At 56.9% G+C, this 19,467-nt stretch overlaps 1 protein-coding gene across 5 annotated transcripts in view; it reads left to right on the top strand.

The window, feature by feature from the left end:
* Fhad1 (forkhead associated phosphopeptide binding domain 1) overlaps positions 1-19,467 on the top strand; it is a 112,462-nt gene that overhangs the window by 29,493 nt on the left and 63,502 nt on the right. For all 5 annotated transcript variants that reach the window (XM_047528089.1, XM_047528081.1, XM_047528095.1 and 2 more), the window contains exons 4-7: positions 4,504-4,768; positions 10,348-10,457; positions 12,951-13,187; positions 17,989-18,112. In XM_047528089.1, the coding sequence (XP_047384045.1) occupies positions 4,504-4,768; positions 10,348-10,457; positions 12,951-13,187; positions 17,989-18,112 (736 nt within the window). The remainder of the gene's footprint in view (positions 1-4,503; positions 4,769-10,347; positions 10,458-12,950; positions 13,188-17,988; positions 18,113-19,467) is intronic.

Raw genomic sequence — 19,467 nt, 5'->3', positions numbered from 1 at the left:
CCAGGCCCCCTAGTCCTCGACTCGGAACCTAGGGCACCCCAGGGATGCGAGCGCTCGGGTCACAGTGCTCACTGCAGCCCCAGGCCAGCCTGCGACTTCCTGTGCTGCTGGCGAGGACATAGCCACCAAGGAGGGAGGATCCCCCATTACCCAGCTCCGACGCAGGCCGACCCCGGCTCCCTTCCCGTTTCTTCCTGGAGGACACGGCTGCCCGGTGGCCAGGGTGTCGTGAGCAGTTCTTGTGCCCCAGGAAGTGCCCCGAGCTCTTCATGAAGCCCGAAGCAGCTGCTGGAATCTCACGCACTGTCAGGGCCACACGAGGGACCTGGGCAGGGAGGCGGCTTGACCCAGTTCTGTGTGAGGCTGAATCCCGCCCTCCACCTGTGGTGGACCAACCACAGCCCAGCGAGAGGCCGAGCCCAGGCTCTTCCTACAAGCGTCGCTGGAGAGCAGCCCTGTCCACTCATCTCAGTGTGGACCACCTCGGCCTTCCCGATCCACTGCCCGAGGAGCCAGAGCACAGGGCCCGGAGCCTGCCAACCCCCACCCCCGCACCCACCTGGCAGTCTGTTCAGGTTCCGAAGAAAGCAGAAGGAAAAAAATAGGTGGGGGGTGGGGAGGAGGAACTGATGCGGACTGAGTCCCTCTCCCTGCCCGGAGCCGGGCCCGTTAGTAGTTAGAGAAATAAGAAAACGCAGATTTGGAGCAATCGTTTCATTACCTCTTTAAAACAGAGCTTGGAAACATGGATCTAAATACACGAGCGTGCATAGAGATGAGTTTGTACAAAAGAATTGCACCGAGGTGACCCATGAATACGCTAGACATTCATACTATATACACAAGTGTATATTATGACTTTCACCTGCTTCTTCTATTGCAAAGTTTTAACACTTTGGAATGTTTTCCCTGGTGTAACTTTTGAAGCAGAAATACAGGCTTTATACTCTGCAGGAGACTGCAGCTGGAGATTTGTTAACTTGTTCCAAGTTTCCCTATGTAATGTTTCACTCCCTGTCTTGCAATGGGTTCCTTGGTCTTAGATCACTTCTCTGGGCCACTGCTTTACTTTAAAAGTTTAAAGGTAAATCATGATTACAGCGTGGTGAGTTTCATTTGAGAATGTCAGAACCTGTGTAATAGTACCTTTAATTCTGACCACATAGTGGTGCTTGTGCTAAAATCGCAATAAGCATACTGTCTAGAAAATTTCATTGTTAGCAAGTGTCAGAACCCCAACTCAAAGTGGCCTAAGCCAAAACAAAAAAGGCAAGATGTCAGAGGCATCAGGGCTTCAGGCCTGGCTGGATCCAGGTGCAAAAATGATGGTCAGGAATCTGCCTCCTCCTTTTTTGTTAGCTTCACAATCTGAGGCAGATTCTTGACCCACCCGTGGCAAGGTAGCCATCAGTAGCTCCAACACTGTTCTAAAACAAGCCAGCTTCTTCACTGATTTGCTTTAGATCAAGTGACTATCCCAGAAACAATCACTGACACCAAGGGCATGGAATGCTCTGATTGGCCAGGCCTGGCTCACGCTCCCCTCCCTGGGGTGAAGGGAATCAGCCCCCCATTCCCCACTTCCCACCGTCCAGTCCCTTTAAGTCATTTCACTTGGTAGTTATAAGAGAAATCGAGCAAATCAGAGGCCGCAGGGGCTGCAGGTGGGGGCCCAGGGTCTCCTGAGGGACTCACTTCCCACCACAGAGGGAGTCTGCTATTTTTGCTTCCTAGTAACTCAAAGGCCCTTTTGAAAATAACTTTTTGGTTTTGGCACAATTTGGATTCAGAAAGTTGCAATAATAGTGCAGAAAGTCGCCTAGACCTCCTGTGGCTCCCTTAGCCTTAGCACCTCCTGGACCACAGCGGTCTCCCCCACACATGCACTCACACACGCACATGCACACACACGCACTCACATGCACACACATGCACACACACACACTTACGCACACACATGCACACACACAAGCACATACACACATACATGCACACACACAAACATAAGCACACACAGGCACGCACACACTCACATGCACACACACGCACTCACAAATGCACAAATGCACACACTCATGCACACACAACACATGCACACACATGCATACACATGCACACACGCACACTCACATTGACACACGCACACACAAATGCACACATGCACACACACATACACACATGCACTCACATGCACACACACGCACTCACACACAAATGCACATGCTCATATGCACACACAACACAAATGCACACACACATGCACACACAAACGCCCACACACACACTTGCACACATGCACAAGCACACACTCAGCCTGGGCCCGCTGGTCTTAACATACTTCAGGATCCACGCTGCCCCGGGTCCACATTGCTCAGCCGCCTGTCTCCTGGGTCCGCGACCCTGCCTCAGTCTCCCTTGGTCCTCATGGCCTTGGGACCCTGCGCACTGGCCAGGTGTCCTGGGAACGCCCCCCCTCTGTGCCTGCATGTCTCTGCTTAGACTGGGGCCATGACCTTCGGAAGGCGTCCGGCCAGCCCCGCTGTCAGGGACCCCATCAGCTCCTCTCCCGCGTGCGCTGGACCCGGCGCTGGTCACCGGCTTTCTCCATCGTCCCTGCGCATGGTCAGTCTCGGGCGGCGCACGAGCTCCCCCTGCTGGAGCGGCAGCGTCGCCGTCTGCAAGGCCCTCCGGGGCCGCGTCTGCCCAGCCGCCTTTGGGCCCTTGGATTCCTGTGCGCTCCGTTTATACTTGGGGTCGTGACCCTCCACTTGGTCGCTTATCTGTGGCTCAGACTGTTCCAGCTTTGGCCACCGCGTGACCTTCATGCCCTGGTGGCCTGGACGCCCCTCTGACATGTGGCCACGGCTTTTTTCTCAAGCACTTCCTTAATTTCCGGATCCTGGTGCCTTTCTCCTACCCTCGCCCCAGAACCAGCTGAAGGACGCCGTACTTACACTCTGCCCTCGGCTGGTCCGGTTCGGCCCGCAGACACCCACGGTGTGTGCCAGGCCCGGAGCTGGGTGCTCCGCCACCTGCTGGATGGCGTGTAACCAAGAGCTCTCTGAAGAGTGCAGTGGGCAGAGCGAGGTCTGCTGCTCGTGGGACTGTCCATCAGCACAGCCACCGTGGAGATCGGGTCCTCAGAGGGCGAGGCAGGAACCGCACACCACCCAGCCACCCATCCTCAGGACGTGTCCTGGAGAACTGAAGCCCCCAGGCCACCGTGATGCATGCAGCCTCGTTTACAGCCGCACAAGGCACAAGGGCCAGGCCAGGAGCCGGCCAGGTGTCCCCAAGGGACGGGTGGTGTCTAGCACCGCCGGGTTTGATTCACCACAAAGAAGATGAGACCATGTCATTTGCAGGAAAGCAGGTGGAACCCGGAACCCTGGTGTTGGGCAAAATAAGTCAAGCTCAGAAGGTCAAGGGTCATATGTGTTCTCCCTGCGCGGAAGCTGAGAGGAAAACGGAGAAGGAAGGTGGGGCAGATCCCAGGAAGTGAAAGGGAGAGGAAGGGACCAAGGTGGGGGGGTGGGCGTGATAGTGGCCAAACTATGTCGCTGTATTGTGCGAATACGTAACGACAAATCCCATCCACTGGTACAGCTGTCGTGACCCATCAAACGTGGGGAAATATATAATTTCCGATTTAAAAGTTTGCTGCCATAGGTCACACACAGCCCGCTCTTCACAAACCACCGTGACCTCCCGCTGCCCTTCCCTGGACCCACCCAGCCAGCGGTCCTCACAGAACCTTCCCGGTGGTCTTTGCTCAGGTCCCGAGCCAGCGCACGGTGACTGTCAAAGACCCTTAACACTGGGGATATTTTTTGCTTACGTTTATGAGCGAGAAAGTGATCTAAGGGGTGTGTTGGCGCCTCACGTGTCCGTGGGCACAGGAGAGACCTTCCGCTGCGTCGGATGAGAAGCCCTCGGTGCCGGCAGAGCGCGGCCTCGGTGATGGCGCTGTCCGCAACGCCACTGCCACCCGACACTGCGCCTCACTATGCGCGTCTTCTCCGCCACCCTCTTAAGCGCAAAGGGAGAGCCGAGCCCCGACCCGCGGCGCTGCCTGGCTTCTAAGGTGCCACGTGCCAGGTGGCCAGTTTCCAGCTGCAACGCCTCGTCATCAGCAGGCTGGACGGAGACCGTGGTGCTGCGTTCCCAGCACTGACCACGGCGGCAAAGCCGTGGTGGGGGTGACAGGGAGGCAGGGCAGTCGTCACGCAGGCCCCTGGTGGGCGTGCACCACCGTTCCTTCTGATACGTTTCTGCTGCACGGAGGTCTCTGTCCCCGGAGCAGCTTCCAGGGGGCTGCAGCTCCGTCCCGCAGGTCCCCGCAAAGCATCGCGCCATGGGTGCCGGCGTGCGGTGTGCTCTGTGGCCCACGCAGGGCCGTCACCCAAGGGGAGGAGAGTCCAGGGCAGCCGTCGCGAGGCTGGGACGGAGCGGCGCCGCCGTGACCGCGGAGCACAACCGCCCTGACTCTCCTGTCGCCCGCAGATCTTCTCCTGGGCGAGGGGCCCCACAGCCTGGCCGAGGCCACAGCCGACACAGGCCACCCAGCAGCCGCTCGAGGCGCCCCCACCACCTCTGAACCTCTTCTACCAGGGCATCCGGCCGGTGCCCCTGCAGCGGAGCTGGTCCCAGGGGTTCCCCAGGACCTCCGTGGTCCCACCTGCCCCCCACCAACGGCCGGTGAGCGCCAGCGGGAAGATGTTCTCCTTCGTGGTGGACAGCGGCCACAAGTCCCCCATCATCAAGCAAGGTAGGACTGGGCTTCCGGGCGGGACTCTTGTGTTTTGCTTATTTTCTCTGATTCTAAAAGCAGAACATGTCAATTTTTAAAAAAAAATCAAGATCAAGTAAGAGAACAGATAAGATTCAGCTCTGTCGTCCCTGCGGCCTGAGGCTCTTGGCTGGTGCTCTGCTGTGTCCGCCGGACTTGGCGCTGAGCCCCATCCCCACGGCAAGCCCGGGCTGAGTGGTCTGTGCGTGCGTCCCAGGATCCGCACCGACGCCCTTTTGCAGATGTGCAGCAGTACTGGCGGCTGAACTCCCCGTCGTGCACTGCAGCCTGGGGGCTTTAGAAGGCTTTATCCCATTTTACCAGAGAGAAGAGGCTGAGGTTTGCCGAGGGAAAATCACTTCTCCAGAGGGGAAGGCTAGTCGGGTTTAATGCTTTTCGTCAAATCGAAGGCCAGGTATCTCGGCCGCCTCCGCTCAGGCCCTGGGGACTGGGGACACGCACAGCCTCAGGACTTCCTCCCTCACCCCGCCCGCCGAAGGCTGGGGCGCCTGGGGAGGAGACTCTCCGTCGCTGTCCGCTAGGTCTGAACAGCCCCCGAGTCCAGGTCCGCCTCTGTCCTCTCTGGCCCAGCCACAGACCCTGAGCGTCTCCAGGCCTCTGGGAGCCTCGTCTCCTCCCTGGTCTTGCCAAGACCCAGTTACCTTCCTCCACCGCGGACAGCCGTTCTCCTGTGGGATGTTCCAGAGGTGAAAGGGTTTCTGCAGCCGACATCGTTTCGTCATCATCTCCGAAGCCCGAGTTAAGAAAGTAGCAGCCGTTCCCCAACATTTTGACACGAAAATGTTCAAACAGCAGCAAAGTAAAAAGAATCTCACAGAGCCCCTCCCCCTCGCCACGGAGCACGGGCTCCCTGTTCCTTTTGTACCTGTCCGTCCTTCTGTCCACTCACTGATCAGTCTTGTTCTGTGATGCCCTCCAAAACAAATGGCACACATCTGGTCGTCCCCAAACACCTCGGCACGTTCACTCTTAACCAGAGTGCAACACGTGTTGTCTTTCGATGTAAAATTAACACAGTGTCGACTGTGAGCAGTGATTGTGTAACAGATCATCCCAAACACAGCACCCAAAACAAACAATAAACAAAACCCCACGTATGATACAGTTTCTGTGGGCCAGGAATTTGGGGGGCACTTAGCCAGGTAGCTGTGATGGGGTCTCTCCGGAGGTGGCAGTCCAGATGCTGGCCGGGCTGTGGTCACCTGAAGGCTTGACCGGGAGGGGAGGCCGGCCCCCAAGATGGCGCCCTCGCGTCGACAGGCCTCAGTCCTTCACTCAGGACCTCCAGAGAGCGCCGGAGTGCCTTGAGGGAGCAGCGGCTCCCAGGGAAAGCGCGGTGTCTGTGAAGAGCAGGGCCAGGTGTCCCTCCGTCCTGTCTGCGGTACCCAGTGGCTGCGCAGGCCAGCTCTCTCCAGTGGACCGCGCGGACCTGAGACCAGGAGACAAGAATCATAGGCGACCGTCTTGGAGGCCAGCGCCCTCTGTCTTCCTTCTGGTCCTCCTCGATTCCTCCCCTCTCACCCGCTCCTGAGGCCACCAAAGTCCCATCCCCTGACAGCATCAGCTGTCCTCTTGTCTTCCTGATCCGGTCCAGGTCAGAGGGCCCGCTGGGTGTGGCTCAGGTCCGGCTCTTTGGTGCAGCTGCTGACCAGCTGAAGACCTGTCAACGAAAGGGACAGGTAATCTGTCCCCACACACCCAACACACAGGGTGGGACAGAGACGTGACGCCTGCTGGGGACACTGCCTGGGCAAAAGGGGCAGAAACAGGAAGCACGGCAGCCACTGTTCACAGCGGTTTCAAAATGCAGGAAAACGTTGGGAGTTCCTTGACTGGGACGCCGTCCCTCACCGGGCCAGAGATGGCGGCCTGTGGCTCTTGGCTCTGCCCTCTGGGCCTTAGCGCAGCCCTGAGTCATCCCGCCTGGGTATCGGGCAGCAGCCACGCCCGCTCCTTTCCTCCACTTGTCTCCTCTACCGCTGGGTCAGGATGCAGAGTGTACCCAGAGGTTCCTGGCTGGAAGCTTGGTCCCCAGGGTGGCGGTGTCGCAGTGGTAGAACCTTTGAGGTGGGGCCTAGTGGAAGGTCACGGGGGCTTCAGTGTCAGAAGAGATGCGTGTGAATCTTTTGGAGAGGATCTTTCCCATGAGCAGGGGTTGTTAGAGGAGATGGAGTCTGCCCTCCCCCAGATCTCACATCCCTGCTCACACACGAGCCCCTCCGGCAGGGAGCTCCTTCCACCCTCCGCCGTGGACTGATGCAGCGCGAGGACTTCCCCAGGATGCCAGCACCGTGCTGCTGGGACCCACCAACCACCAGAAGCACAAGCCACATAAATCTCTTTGTAAGTTACCAAGCCTCAGGTGTTTTGTTACAGCAACACAAAAAAACCAAGACGTCTACCTTGGGCTTCCACTGAGGCTGCGGAGAGCCTGCACCCTCGGCTGCTTGGAGGCTCTGTGCTGGGACTGAGCGGTCCTCTGGGACCCTCTCCTGGTCTCTCTGTGTTCCTAAAGAAGGACATCACGCTCACGCCCTTGGCTTCGTCTTCAGCCCGTGCTTTCCTGCTGGTGTTTTGATTTCACCTTTACCTGGAGTTTACCTGTTTCTAAACTTCATTTGCCACCTGGAGAAGCGGGGACTTCCTGGCCATCACGGCTGGCTCTCTTCATTTATTGGCCTTCTTCTGGCCAATCCCGCTCCCCTCACATTTCACTGTAAGTGGCGGGAAGTAACCAGCTGGCGCCTTTCAGTCTTCCACCCGCACATCTCTTTGGCGGAACCGTGCCACTCACTGGATGCGTGTCCATTTCCAGTCACCACGTTAGGAGACTTCCGGGCACCCCAGGACCCGGGAGCCCAGAAGCATTTCCTCACTGGTCTTCAGGCTCCTTCCTTACCGTCTCCTCGAGGGCCACGGGCTTCCACTAACAGACTCTGGAGGCTCCTTAGGAGTCCACTGGGACTCTTCCCCAAAGCCCTTTGGCTTCTGGCCACTGTCGGGTCCCAGAGCCACGGTGCTTTTTAGGGTTTTATGAAGTCAGCACCCTGCACCCTGTCCTATTGGCTGTCCGTGGCCATGGAACCGATGGCCCCAGACTTACAGATCTGGAGCAGCAACCGCTCAGCGTCCACGCTCTTTTCTGGGCCAGGAGTTTACAGAGGCTCAGATGATTCTGGAGCCTCTCACGAGGTGCCACCAGCTGTCAACCAGGGCTGAGTCCTCTGAGGCTGGACGAGGGCTGCGAGGTCCCCTCACACGGCTTTTGGTAGGAGGCGTCAGTAGTTCTTCGGGGGACCTCTCCAGGGGCCTGGCCACAGGGGCCTGGTCACAGGCTGCTGAACTCTCTTCACAAATGGCCTCTGGCTTCCTCCAGAATGGTGGTCCCAGATGGCAGAGCCCCTTCTGATCCAGCCTCAGGAGCCGAGCTCCATCTTCTCTGCCGTACCCCACGTGACAGAGACAACCCGCTGCGGGCTGCGCGGCATTCCCTCACAGTTCCCACGTCGGGGCCAGCCCAGGACCACAGGGTGCGCCCATGTTGGGGGTGATGCCTCGCTGTGGAAACGAGGCCATTCGGTGAGTTCTGGCCCAACCTGACTGTTGTTCTCCTAAGAGGAGCAGACTGGAGACACCGGGATGCCCGTGCCACGTCAGGACGCAGCGAGGAGGCAGCCATCGGCAAGCCGGGACAGAGGCCAGGAGAAGCCAGTCCCATCTTGGACTTGCAGCCTCTAGAACTGCCGGGAAATGACCTCGCTGCCGAGCCCCCAGGTGGTGGTGCTTCGTCCCTGCCGTCCAGGGCAGCTCCATCCGATATCGATGAGGACTATGCAAAGGTGTGGTGTTAGCCAGAGTCACATCGCTGTGACCAAAGCACCTGACAGGAACGACTCAGAGGAGGAAAAGCTTGTCTGCGGCTCACGATTTCAGAGGTCTCAGTTCATAAATGGTCGACTCCATTGCTCTGGGCCCAAGTGAGGCAGCACATCACGAAGAGATGTCTCGCAGAGGAAGCTGCTCAGCTCACGGCAGGGTCAGGACGCAGGGAGAGAGGCAGGAAGGGGCCGCGGGAAGAACAGCCCTTCCAGGGCACACCCTGGTGACCCGCCCACCTGCCTCCAGAAGCCACCCAGTCAGCCCAGGCAAACTAGGATGGACGGGCAGGGTTACGGCTCTCAGGAGCCAACCACTGCACCTCCGGACGTTCCTGCATGGACAGCCAAACCACGGACAGGCCCCAGGTGAACGGCAGGGGCAAGAATGGAGGGGGCTGTCTTGAGACTGGCCACTGGCAAGGACACGCAGACCTCGAGTGCCCACAGTGACAATTGTCTACACCAACCCCAGTCAAGGTACAGAACGTGACCACACCCCAGAAAGTCCCCTCGGTCCCTTCCCGGCTGATTCCCAGCCCCACCCCAGGGTGGCCGCTCTCCCTGAGTCCTCTTCTCCCATGGACCAGAGTCCCCCCTGGAATCTCAGGGAGGGGGGCGCAGGCCCTGTTCTCTGGCGGGGGCTCTCCTGGGTGGGCATGGCGTTTCTGAGATGCGTCCGTTGGTTGAGCGGATCACAGTGCCCCTTCTCATGGCTGAGGAATGTTCCGTTACATGACTGCACCTCGTTTTGCCCCATCCTCTCATTGACGACACTGGCTATTTCTTTTTCTAATCCGTCAAGAATCCGTCATGAATCGGTGGATTCTGCACCTGTTTCTCCAGGGCCGTGTTGAACTTGACCTTTCCGGGAAGGGCAGGAGGTTGGGGCTTCCCCTCCACAGCTCCCCCAGGGGTGTCGTGGGGTGGGGCACCGTGGCGTCTGTTCCAACTGCCACCTCGTTCCCCTGCTGCAGGGAAGGGCTGTCACCTCCTGGTGGCCTGGGAGCCCGCTCTTCAGGTCTGGCCTCTGCTCCGCGCTCCAGTCCTCCAGGCCGGCTCTGGACAGAGGGCGCCCACCCACCCCTTCGCACAGCTGGGCTCTTGAATAAAATTGTTTCCTTTTAGATTTCTGCCTTGCTTTAGGTTTTTGTTTGGTTTTGTTTTAATCCCGAGGCCAGGGATTTCTGCGGTGGGTCAAGGTTTCCCAGCCCCGGCACCGCTGACGCTTGTGAGTCTTTGCTGGGGGTCTGCACCCCCACATTGTGAATCAGAACCGTCTCCAGCATTGTCCAACATCCCTGGTGGCAAAGTTGCCCCCGCGAGGCTCCCTAAGTGGCATTCGCCCTTCTCCTTCGCGGCCGTACGGCCTTCCGGGCCAAGGCCAGCTCTTAATGGCAAGAGCCCATGGAGGGCCGGGCGCAGAACACCGAGAACGGAAAGCACACAGAATGGTTTCTAAAACATTATCCTGATTTTCGTATTTTCCTCCTGGTAATGGGATCACCTGAACCTAACACGTAGGTAACCCGCTTTTCTACATTCGATGCTATGTCTTGAAGGTCTTCCCGCTTCAGTAAGGTGATTGCATAAGGTCAGGAGCGCAGACTCTGGGTCAAACACTCCTGGTCTTTTGTGCTCTCTGTCCGTCTCCTGCCTCAGTGTGGACGGGGTCCATGGACATGCCTGAGTGCTCCATACCAGAGGGGATTCCTGGAGCCGTGCCTCCCGCGGAGATTTACATGGAGCCGGACATGGTCCCGCAGGACAAGGTGAAGGGTCCCAGGGAAGGGTGGAGCTACAGCAGCCAGGGGCCTGCAGGGGGACTTGCCACCTCTCCTTCTCCTCTGTGACCAAGAAGTGCCCTTTTTCTGGTGTCTACAAAACCACCTCTTATTTAACCAAAAGTTATATCCCAAATAACAACATCCACAGCTACTGTTTATTAAGCACCTACTGTATACTTGACATTCATTGGTTCACTTAATCTTTGCTGTCTTCGAGATAGATTTTATCACCTTCCCTTTGCTGATGAGGAAATTGAAGCTCAGAGATGTTAAGTAACTTGCCCAAGCTTGCACAGTGCAAGGGGCAGAACTAGGGCTCAGACCCAGGTCTGGCTAACTTCTAAGCTGGCACTTGTAACTCTCACACAGTAACTGCTCAGGGACCTCCTAGAAGGAGGAAGTGATAGCGTAGGTCAGAGAAAACTGAGCCAAAGAGAGACTTGTCAAAGAATGAGAAGGTGTAGAGACTGAAACAGGAACAGAACAGGACGATAGGAACCTGGGAAGGTGAGTCCAGGCCAGTCTCTCCCACCGAGCCACACCTTGAAAGTCAGCCCTAGGAAACAACCCGGCAATGTCTGGCTTTCCTTAAAGATCAGGGCCTGGACCTGAGCAGTCTGAGCCTGCAGGAAGCAGAACCAGCTGGGGCCTCGTTGCCCACAGGAGACGGGCCCAGGACCAGCAGCTGTAGGTAGAGGGTGCTCCTGGAGCACCTGTCACCAGACCAGATTGCAAAATGCCGCAGGGACACAAAGAGCCTACCTGGCCACGCTGTCACCTACGCACGGCTGTGCAGCCAGCCAGCCCCAAACCTGGTGCCTTTAGGCAGCAGAGAACCATTCCCACAACCCCAGGGGAAGATCCTCGGGTGGCCCCTCTTGCCTCCCACTCAGTGGCCGCCAACCGGTGGGATGGCAGAGTGATGGCCTCCAGGGGCCGCGTTCCAGGGCCCTGGGCCTCAGCTTGGTGGCAAGCCTCTCTCCGTGCATGGCTTTTCACCCTGGGCTGCTTCCTAGCACAGTGGCCTCAGGGACCACGGAGGCGGACAGACTCACAGTCTGCAGGACTTGCTTAATGATGCTGGGCGCGGTGGTGCAGGCCTGCAATCCCAGCAGCTCCGAGGCCGAGGCAGGAGGATTCAAGTTCAAAAGCAGCCTCAGCAACTTAGCAAGGCCCTAAGCAACTTAGCGAGGTCCTGTCTCAAAATAAAATGTAAAAAAGGGCTGCAGATGGAGCTCCGTGGTGAAGAAAAGGAGAAAGCAGCCCCCCCGCCCCAGGCCGGGGAGCTGGGGTCCATGGGCTCACCCAGGCTCCACGGGCCAGGGGCTGGCCTGGCGTCTGCAGGTTTACCTGCTGCCGACTCTGGGAGGTGGTCGGCAGGAAAGGGACCCCTTTGAAGTAACGCCTCAAAGTCCCACAGCTGTGTGTGAAAAGATAATGGGCTTTTGTTTTGTTTTGTTTTTCAGTCTTCCTGGCTTTTTATTGATGACTTCTGGTGGAGAAGTTTGGGGGGATCTTTTTTTACCCTTTTTTTTTTTGAAACCTAACAAATTCTTCAGCCACAATGCCTTTTCCTTGGGAGAAATGGAAGACGGGCTCAGTTACACCTGGGGTGACGTCTGCCAGCAATTTTTTCCAGTCTACCATTTATACAAATCCACACAAATACATCGCTGTTCCTCTCGTTTCCTTTTCTGACTCAGTTACTTGGAATAAATTTTCCTGTGAATAACCAAAAGAGGCAGGAAGCACAGACGAGAGAAGAGGAGAAAAAAAGATTTCAGAATGTATTATTTTTAAATTAAAAACTAATCCTCATGCTGGGCTCATGGCACACGCCTGAAATCCCAGCACCTCCAGAGGCTGGAGCAGGCGGATGGCAAGATCAAGGCCAGCCTCAGCAACTTAGTGAGGCCCCAAGGAACTTTGCAAGACCCTGGCTCAAAATAAAAAAATAATAATAATAAAGGGCTGGGGATGTGGCTCAGTGGTAAAGCACCCTCAGGCTCAATCCCAGTACCAAAAAGAAAAAAAAAAAAAAAGTCCCTCCTTCAGTTGAACAGAATGTGAACAGAATGACATTTTCCTAATTACCTTTCTGAGATCCCCAGGGTGTCAGACCGCACCTGGTGAGTTGATTCCAAAAAGTGTAAACTGACTGTCTAGCCCCAGAAGTTCCCAAGCGGTCTGGTTGTTCTCAGTGGGAAAGTATGATTTCAGAGCAAAGGCAAAGTCCCAGGACCTGTGCGGTGTGAGCACCCATTATAGACGGGTGTGCACAGGTGCGTGATTTTAACCGAACCTCGTCTCTGAAGCTGCCAAGGGACAGGGACCGCCCAGGCGACGCCGCTGCCCTTCCTCCCGCCCCCGCCCGCCCGAACCCTGTCCGATGCCCCATCTTTCTCCTTATTTTTAAAATGGGCTCAGCTTTGCACCCAGACCCGCACCCAGTAAGCGTCCCATCTACTCTCTGCCCAGGATGAGATCATCCTGATGCTGGGCAGAGAGATCAGCCGACTCGCCGATTTCGAAATCGAATCCAAATACAAAGACGCCGTGATCGCGAACCTGCAGAACGAAGTGGCCGAGCTCAGCCAGAGGCTGTTGGAGATTACCGCCTGCCGGCAGGGGGACAGGGGGACAGCGCAGAAGGCCGAGGGCCTGGAGGAAGGCATGGACGACAAGCAGAAGGAGATCCAGAGCTTGAAGCAGCAGGTAGGTCTCGGGACAGGCCGGTCAGAGCCCTAGAGTCACACCGCAGGCTGACAGTGCCCAGGCTGGCTAGAGTCCCGGGAGCACAGCGGGGAGGGGTGCCCAGGGAGCTGGAGAGGGCTGCTCCGTGCTGCCTGGAGGTAAGGGGCTGAAATCCACAGGGAGCAGGGGCTCAGCAGCCTCCCAGTGTGGTAAGAACGATACAGCACGTATTAAGCACCACCTATGTGCAAGGGCTTAGGCACGTGGCTTATTTAAACCCGTGACTCATCCATTATACAGATGAGGAGACTGTGGCAGGCCCAGAGACGCGCAGGAACTGCCTAGAGCTTGCACAGCAGGTTAAAGGTGGCAGTGACTTAGTGACTGCCTCTCACCCTACCCAGCCCCAGGGGAAAAGACCTGCAGGCAGTTAGCTAAGGGGGAGCAGGAGCCCCTCCCTTCCAGACACAGCCCTCAAGGCCGTCATTGGCTCACCCACGGGGAAGTCCAGCAATGGAAACTTTGCCACCTGGAATGTCTGCACTTACCTGGTGTGTTCCTTCCTGTGCAAACTTGATCCAAATTCCTTTTTAAAAAATATTGACCATTGGGCTGGGGTTGTGGCTCAGGGGTCGAGCGCTTGCCTAGCATGTGCGAGGCACTGGGTTCAAATCTCGGCACCACTGAGATTTATAAAGGAATAAAATAAATGTCCATCAGAAAATTAAAGGAAATACTGGCCATTGATTTTGCACAGAAATTGTATCCCAACCACGTTGATGAATTCATCAGGCCCTCGAACCTCGGCCCCAGGGCATGTGCTGCTCCCCGGCAGACGCACCTGGGCCCTCCTTCTACTCCCCGCTCCAGGGCCGCAGTCCCAGCCAGGCATGGACGTGGCCAGACACGGTGAAGTGGGCCTCGCTACTGGGCCTGAAGCCCCTCAAGCCCGGGACTAATTACAACAGCCCGGGCCCCCGTGTCAGTGACCCATGGTCAACCAAGGGCAGAAAGCACTAAGGGAAAGTTCCAGAAATACGCTCTACTTAAGTTTTACATAACTTTATAGGAGCCTATCATCATAGTTGTTCTATTTTATTATTAGTTGTCATTGTTCGTCTCTCAATTTAAGATTTATCAGCATCAGAAAAACGCAGGATCCAGGCACCGCTGGGGCTGGAGTGCCTCTCCTGCAGACAGGTGTCCACACATCCATTCTCATCTAAGTAAGCAGTCGCTGCCGTCTCCTGGGCTCTGGGAAGCCAGCAGGAACAAGGGCCTCGTGATCTCCACCTTGCCCCAGCTACGCTCTGCGACAGTTTAGACCTGGACAGTCCCCAAGGCCTATGTGTGGAAGGCTCCGTCGCCAGCCTGTGGTGCTGCAGGGAGGTGGTCCAACCCGTAGGTGGTGGCCTGGCGGGAGGCAGTTAGGTCACTGGGGACCCTTGAAGGGGAGGTTGAGACCGTGGCCCCTTCCTCTTTCTCCACTTCCTGGCCACTGAAAGGTGAGCAGCTTGCTCCCCCACCTGTGGCCACCCTGGTAGCCACCTCACCACGGGCCCAAAGAGCCAGGGCCAACTGACCGTGCACTGGAGCTTCTGAAACTGAGCAGAACTAAGCCTCCCTCTGGGACTTAAAGCCGAGGAACACACGTTCCGGTGAAGGAAACAGAATAAACAAGTAAACAAATATATGGTCTAGTATTCAATAAATGAATGACTCTCTTTTGGATCTTTTTATTTTTTTTTTTAAACATGGAAGTGTTGGGTTTTTTAAAAAAATATTCATTTATTTATTTTTACCTTTTTTCGTAGCTGTCGATGAACAGCATGCCTTTGTTTTGTTTGTTTATTTTTATGTGGTGCTGAGGATCGAGCCCAGTGCCTCACATGCCAGGCAAGCGCTCTGCCACTGAGCTGCAGCCCAGCCCTGGCTCTGTTGCTTAAAATAGTAACGAAAGCAGCAGGTGCCGTAGGAACGGCCGCTGCAGATAGCTACCTGGAGACGTGGCGGCCTCATCTCTGAGCGGCTTCTCTTGGAGGGAGCCCGCTTGCAGGCCGGATGGAGAAACATACTCGCAGTACGTCTCCCATTCAGAGCTTTCCTGAGCAAAGCCTTGTCCAGGCACGTGGACGGGATGACTGATTCTCACTGTCTTTGAGTCTCCATCAGCAGGTCACGTTGGGAGTGCTGTTGAAAGTGACTAGTCAGACCTATAAAACTCCACCAAAGAATTATCTAGAAATAATCACTCTGATTTATCACACTCCTGCCCCCTCCCTCCACCCTGATCATTACTCAGGCCCAAAAGAAAATGCTTTATAACAGGCGCCTCTGAACGAGAGGATACAGTTGGTTTGAATCCAAATGGAGTTTTTCTCTTCACGTTTTAAGCTCTTAAATATTCTACTGCCAGCAGAACATTCAGCCAGAAGCATAGCCCACGTGGCAGGTTGATCTATTATTCTGATTATGATCTATTATTCTGGTTACTTACGTATTCTCTCCAGCCCCCCGGAAGCATGTGCATAGTGATTTGCTCTCAAAGGCCTTCTGGCTGCTACAATATCACGAGAAAATGCCTCCCCATGGTCTGAGCCACCTGGGCAATTCAGCAGGCAGATTGTCACCTCAAAGCAACTGCTCTTCCCAGCACTGTGGACTCCCTATGTCCATTGTATTATGCAGCATAACAGGGCATCAACATCTTGGGATTTCTGCCAATTGTAGACAATATTTATTTTGGTAATCGAAGTAATGAAGAGGTCGGAAAGCTCTTTGGAGTTTTCCTGCGATCTGAAATCTGACAGCTCTACTACTTAAATTGAAATATCATATCTGCCAGACAGCACTGAGCTTTTTAAGGGACTTCCTTCCTTTCCCATCCCATCTGTGAGCTCCTCTCTGCAGGGTGCCTCCAGAATCCCGCACACAAAGGAGCCAAGCTAAGAACTAGAAGCACTTCTGTTTTTAAATTCCAAGTATCTTTTATGGGAAAATTGCACTTCCCTCACAGAGAACAGGAAGAGAGAGATTGTTTCATGCTAAAGTGTATCCTGGGGAGCGTGGAGAACTAAGCTGCCATTCTCCCTCTCCTGGTGGACACCCCTTCTCCAGGGTCTCAGATGCCCAGAGAAAAAGAAAGTGCAGCTTTCCAAGAGTCATAGATCTAAACCACCATGGTGCAGAAATGATCCATGTGACCTGTCAGACTGCTGGTCTCCAGCTTCCCGGAGGAAGCCGAGAATGAGGACTGTGCGCGCCATCTGGTGGCCAGGCGCAGCACACCCTCGCCCGCATTACCGGAGCCTTTGTAAGCCAGGCCTGTCGCACCACTGTAGCACCACGTGATGATTAGCAGGGCTCTTACATTTCCCGGCAACAGCAGTCACCCTGCTGTCTGAGTCTAGACAGGGTTTACAAATGCACGCAAGACAATACCCATCCACCTTCCTCCCCAAGACAGGCCAGGAGGCTGAAGCCAAAGGCGCCTGGAGGGATCACAGCTAAGCAGGAGTCACTCTGGGCGAGCGGGGAGCCTCTCACACCTACGAACTTATTTCCGTGCTTTGGACAATCCCGTGAGATCGGGACCATCGCGGCATTTACAGAAGGAGAAAGCCGGCCAGGATTCAGTGTCCACCCTACCTATGTGCAGCCCGAAAGTGGCCTCATCATGACGTGAAGGTGGCCGCTTGGCCCCTGAGCCCAACTGTGCCTTCAGGTCCCCAGCTGCTAATGCTGGGTCCTAGAGGCAGGGAGAAGACAGAAAGCCCTGTGAGCCAGAACCCGCCTGAGGGGCTGTGAGCGTGGGGCAAGCGTCCCCATCCCTCACGTCCCCCTCACTTGGAGAACGGGAGAGGAGGGGCGTCCTCCAGGAGGCCCTGCTGAGGGGCCTCGTGAGCTCTAGAGTGTCCATGAGACGGAACCGAGTTGCTGTAACAGGGTCATGTGAGCCCTGAAGGGTTCTTGTCCCACACACCCAAAGAATGAGGGACGCAGATGACAGAGGGTGAGAATCCAGTAGCAGAGTTATCAGAAGCAAGCAAGGAGAGCGCCCACGGCCTGGGAGGGGTCCCGGAGAGGGCGCCCAGTGTCTAGGGGAACTAACTTCCATTGGAAAGTCTCTTCTGATTGTTCTCTTTGACTCCAGCAAGGTGTACAGTTTTCATTTCTTCTTCCCATGTGGGTTGGTTTAATGTGTTTGTTAACCTGAGTTTGTCCTCTACTTATTCCTTAAAATAAAAAATTGCTTGGGGTTGGGGATATAGCTTAGTTGGTAGAGGACTTGCCTCGCATGCACAAGGCCCTGGGTTCAATCCCCAGCACCCACCCCCCAAAAAAAGACTTGCTTGGGTTCAGAACCACCCCACGAGGTTGGCCAATGTGAGGGCAGCCCAGGAAGCTGGGGCAGCAGCAGAATGTGCGGGGTCCGGCCTGAGCAGGGCTTGCAGGCAGACGAAATCCAAATCCAAACCCAAGCTCTAGCCGGGGCCGAGGGCTTCAGTCTGGGTGTTGGGATCCCAACCTCCAAGGTCACTCTTTCCATCTGCCTGTCTCCCACCCACTTGTCCCCGGAAGAAATTGACTTCACAACCCACCCCTGCTGAGGGGAACAGGCAGCCCTACTTAGGGGCTGAGAGCCCAAAGGGCACAGGAACCCACGTTCAGGAGGCAGCCTCCCTAGCGGCAGCCGGCCTGGGCCCCCTTCTTGGGCACCAAGACAAGATCAGGTTATGTGTCGGCCGCGGTCCCTGCAGGAACGCCCTCCCCTCTCCCCGACCGGGCCGCACCCTCTGACCGTGTGCCGCCTCCTCTGCAGATCAGTGCCCTTCAGAAGGGCTACAACCAGATGCTGTGCCGGACGCTGTCTGAGCGGAACTCAGAAATCACGTCCCTGAAGAACGAGGGCGAGACTTTGAAGAGGGACAACAGTGTCACGGCAGGTGAGCTCTCTGGGCGTCGGTGCGAGCTGCCCCCCACTGCCCAGATGCGTGGCCCCGGCAGACATCGCCAGTCGACCCCCGCACTGGCTCCCTGCGCGCGCAGGCAGCCTGGGATCCCCACCTGGAGCAGCGCCCGCTGAGTCAGGGCCGTCCCCTCCTCGGGCAGCCAGGCTCAGCCGGCCCAGGGTCTGTGTTTGAGCAAACTCGACCCCTTGGCCAGAGGCCCACTGAGCACTGACCTCAGCAGGGAGGGCGCAGGACTCCGAGCGTGGCTCCCACTGTCCCCTGAACCTGTGTGCTGCGAACGCAAAGGAGAACGGGACGGGGCGACGCCACTGCTTTAAGGCACAGGCCCCTGCCCATTCCGCCCGCGCGTCCTTGGGCCAGAGTGAAAAGAGTGCTGACTGACCAGCAGGCAGGGAGAGCCTGGGTGGCGGGGTCAGCGGCCCCTGGCCCTCCCCGCCGGGCACGCGCTGCTCAGCCAGCACCCACTCGCTCGCCCTCTGGCACATCTACTGAGCACCTGCCGGTGCCGGTGCTGCTCTGGCACTGGGCAGGAGCCTTGCGCGTCGACCGTGATCCCTGAACTTGCTTCGAAGGACGCGGAGCTGGGCACGGCGTGGTGGACGGCAGAGGCCGGAGGCGGAGCAGCTTAGGGGCAGGATGGGCTGGGTTGGGGTGGAGGAGGCCGAGGGGACAGTGTGCTGGCAGCCAGCACAAGAGCAGGGCCCTGGGGCAGCTGCCGTGGTGGGGCTGGAGTCAGTACCAGGACTGGGGACGAGGGCGTGAGGGGCAGGCGTGGCCCAGCCACAGGGAGGAGCCTGGGTTTACTCTAAGTGGGCCCGGAAGCCCTGGGGGTCTCGAAGCAGAGACTGACAAGTCTCTGGACCTGAAGAGGGCGGGCTATTCACAGAGAAAGAGGGAGGGAGGGGTGTCAAAGCAACAGCCAGGCTTAATCAAGACACTGACTTGGGGTCTCTTAAAGGACGGAGTGCAGACCTCAGCCTGCGATCCGAGGGAGTGGCGGCGGGAGGCAGGAGGGCGGCTTATGGTCCGAAAGTCTACTGGTCATTGCTGTTGGACAGAGGGCGAGGCCCAGGTCCACGGCCCTGTGACTTGAGCCTGGCCACACGTGTTCAGCGCAGGACATGCATGGTCCCACTCCCTTGTGGCTCCCTGCTCCGCTTGGGGACTCAGAACCCAAGTGCAGCTGCTCTGTGATCCCATCCATGGGAGGGAAGGCAGGCAACGAGTCTGGGTCGGGCCCATGGCCTCAAGGCCACGGCAGGAAACGCGTCCACAGCCGCACACACCAAGCCGAACGTGAATCGCGGTCCCGGCGAGCCTGAGGCTGG

The sequence above is a fragment of the Sciurus carolinensis genome, chromosome 1, assembly GCF_902686445.1.
Source record: "Sciurus carolinensis chromosome 1, mSciCar1.2, whole genome shotgun sequence".
Lineage (NCBI taxonomy): Eukaryota > Metazoa > Chordata > Mammalia > Rodentia > Sciuridae > Sciurus > Sciurus carolinensis.
The sequence above is the reverse complement of the archived record's forward strand: the minus strand, read 5'-3'. Positions and strand labels throughout refer to the sequence as shown.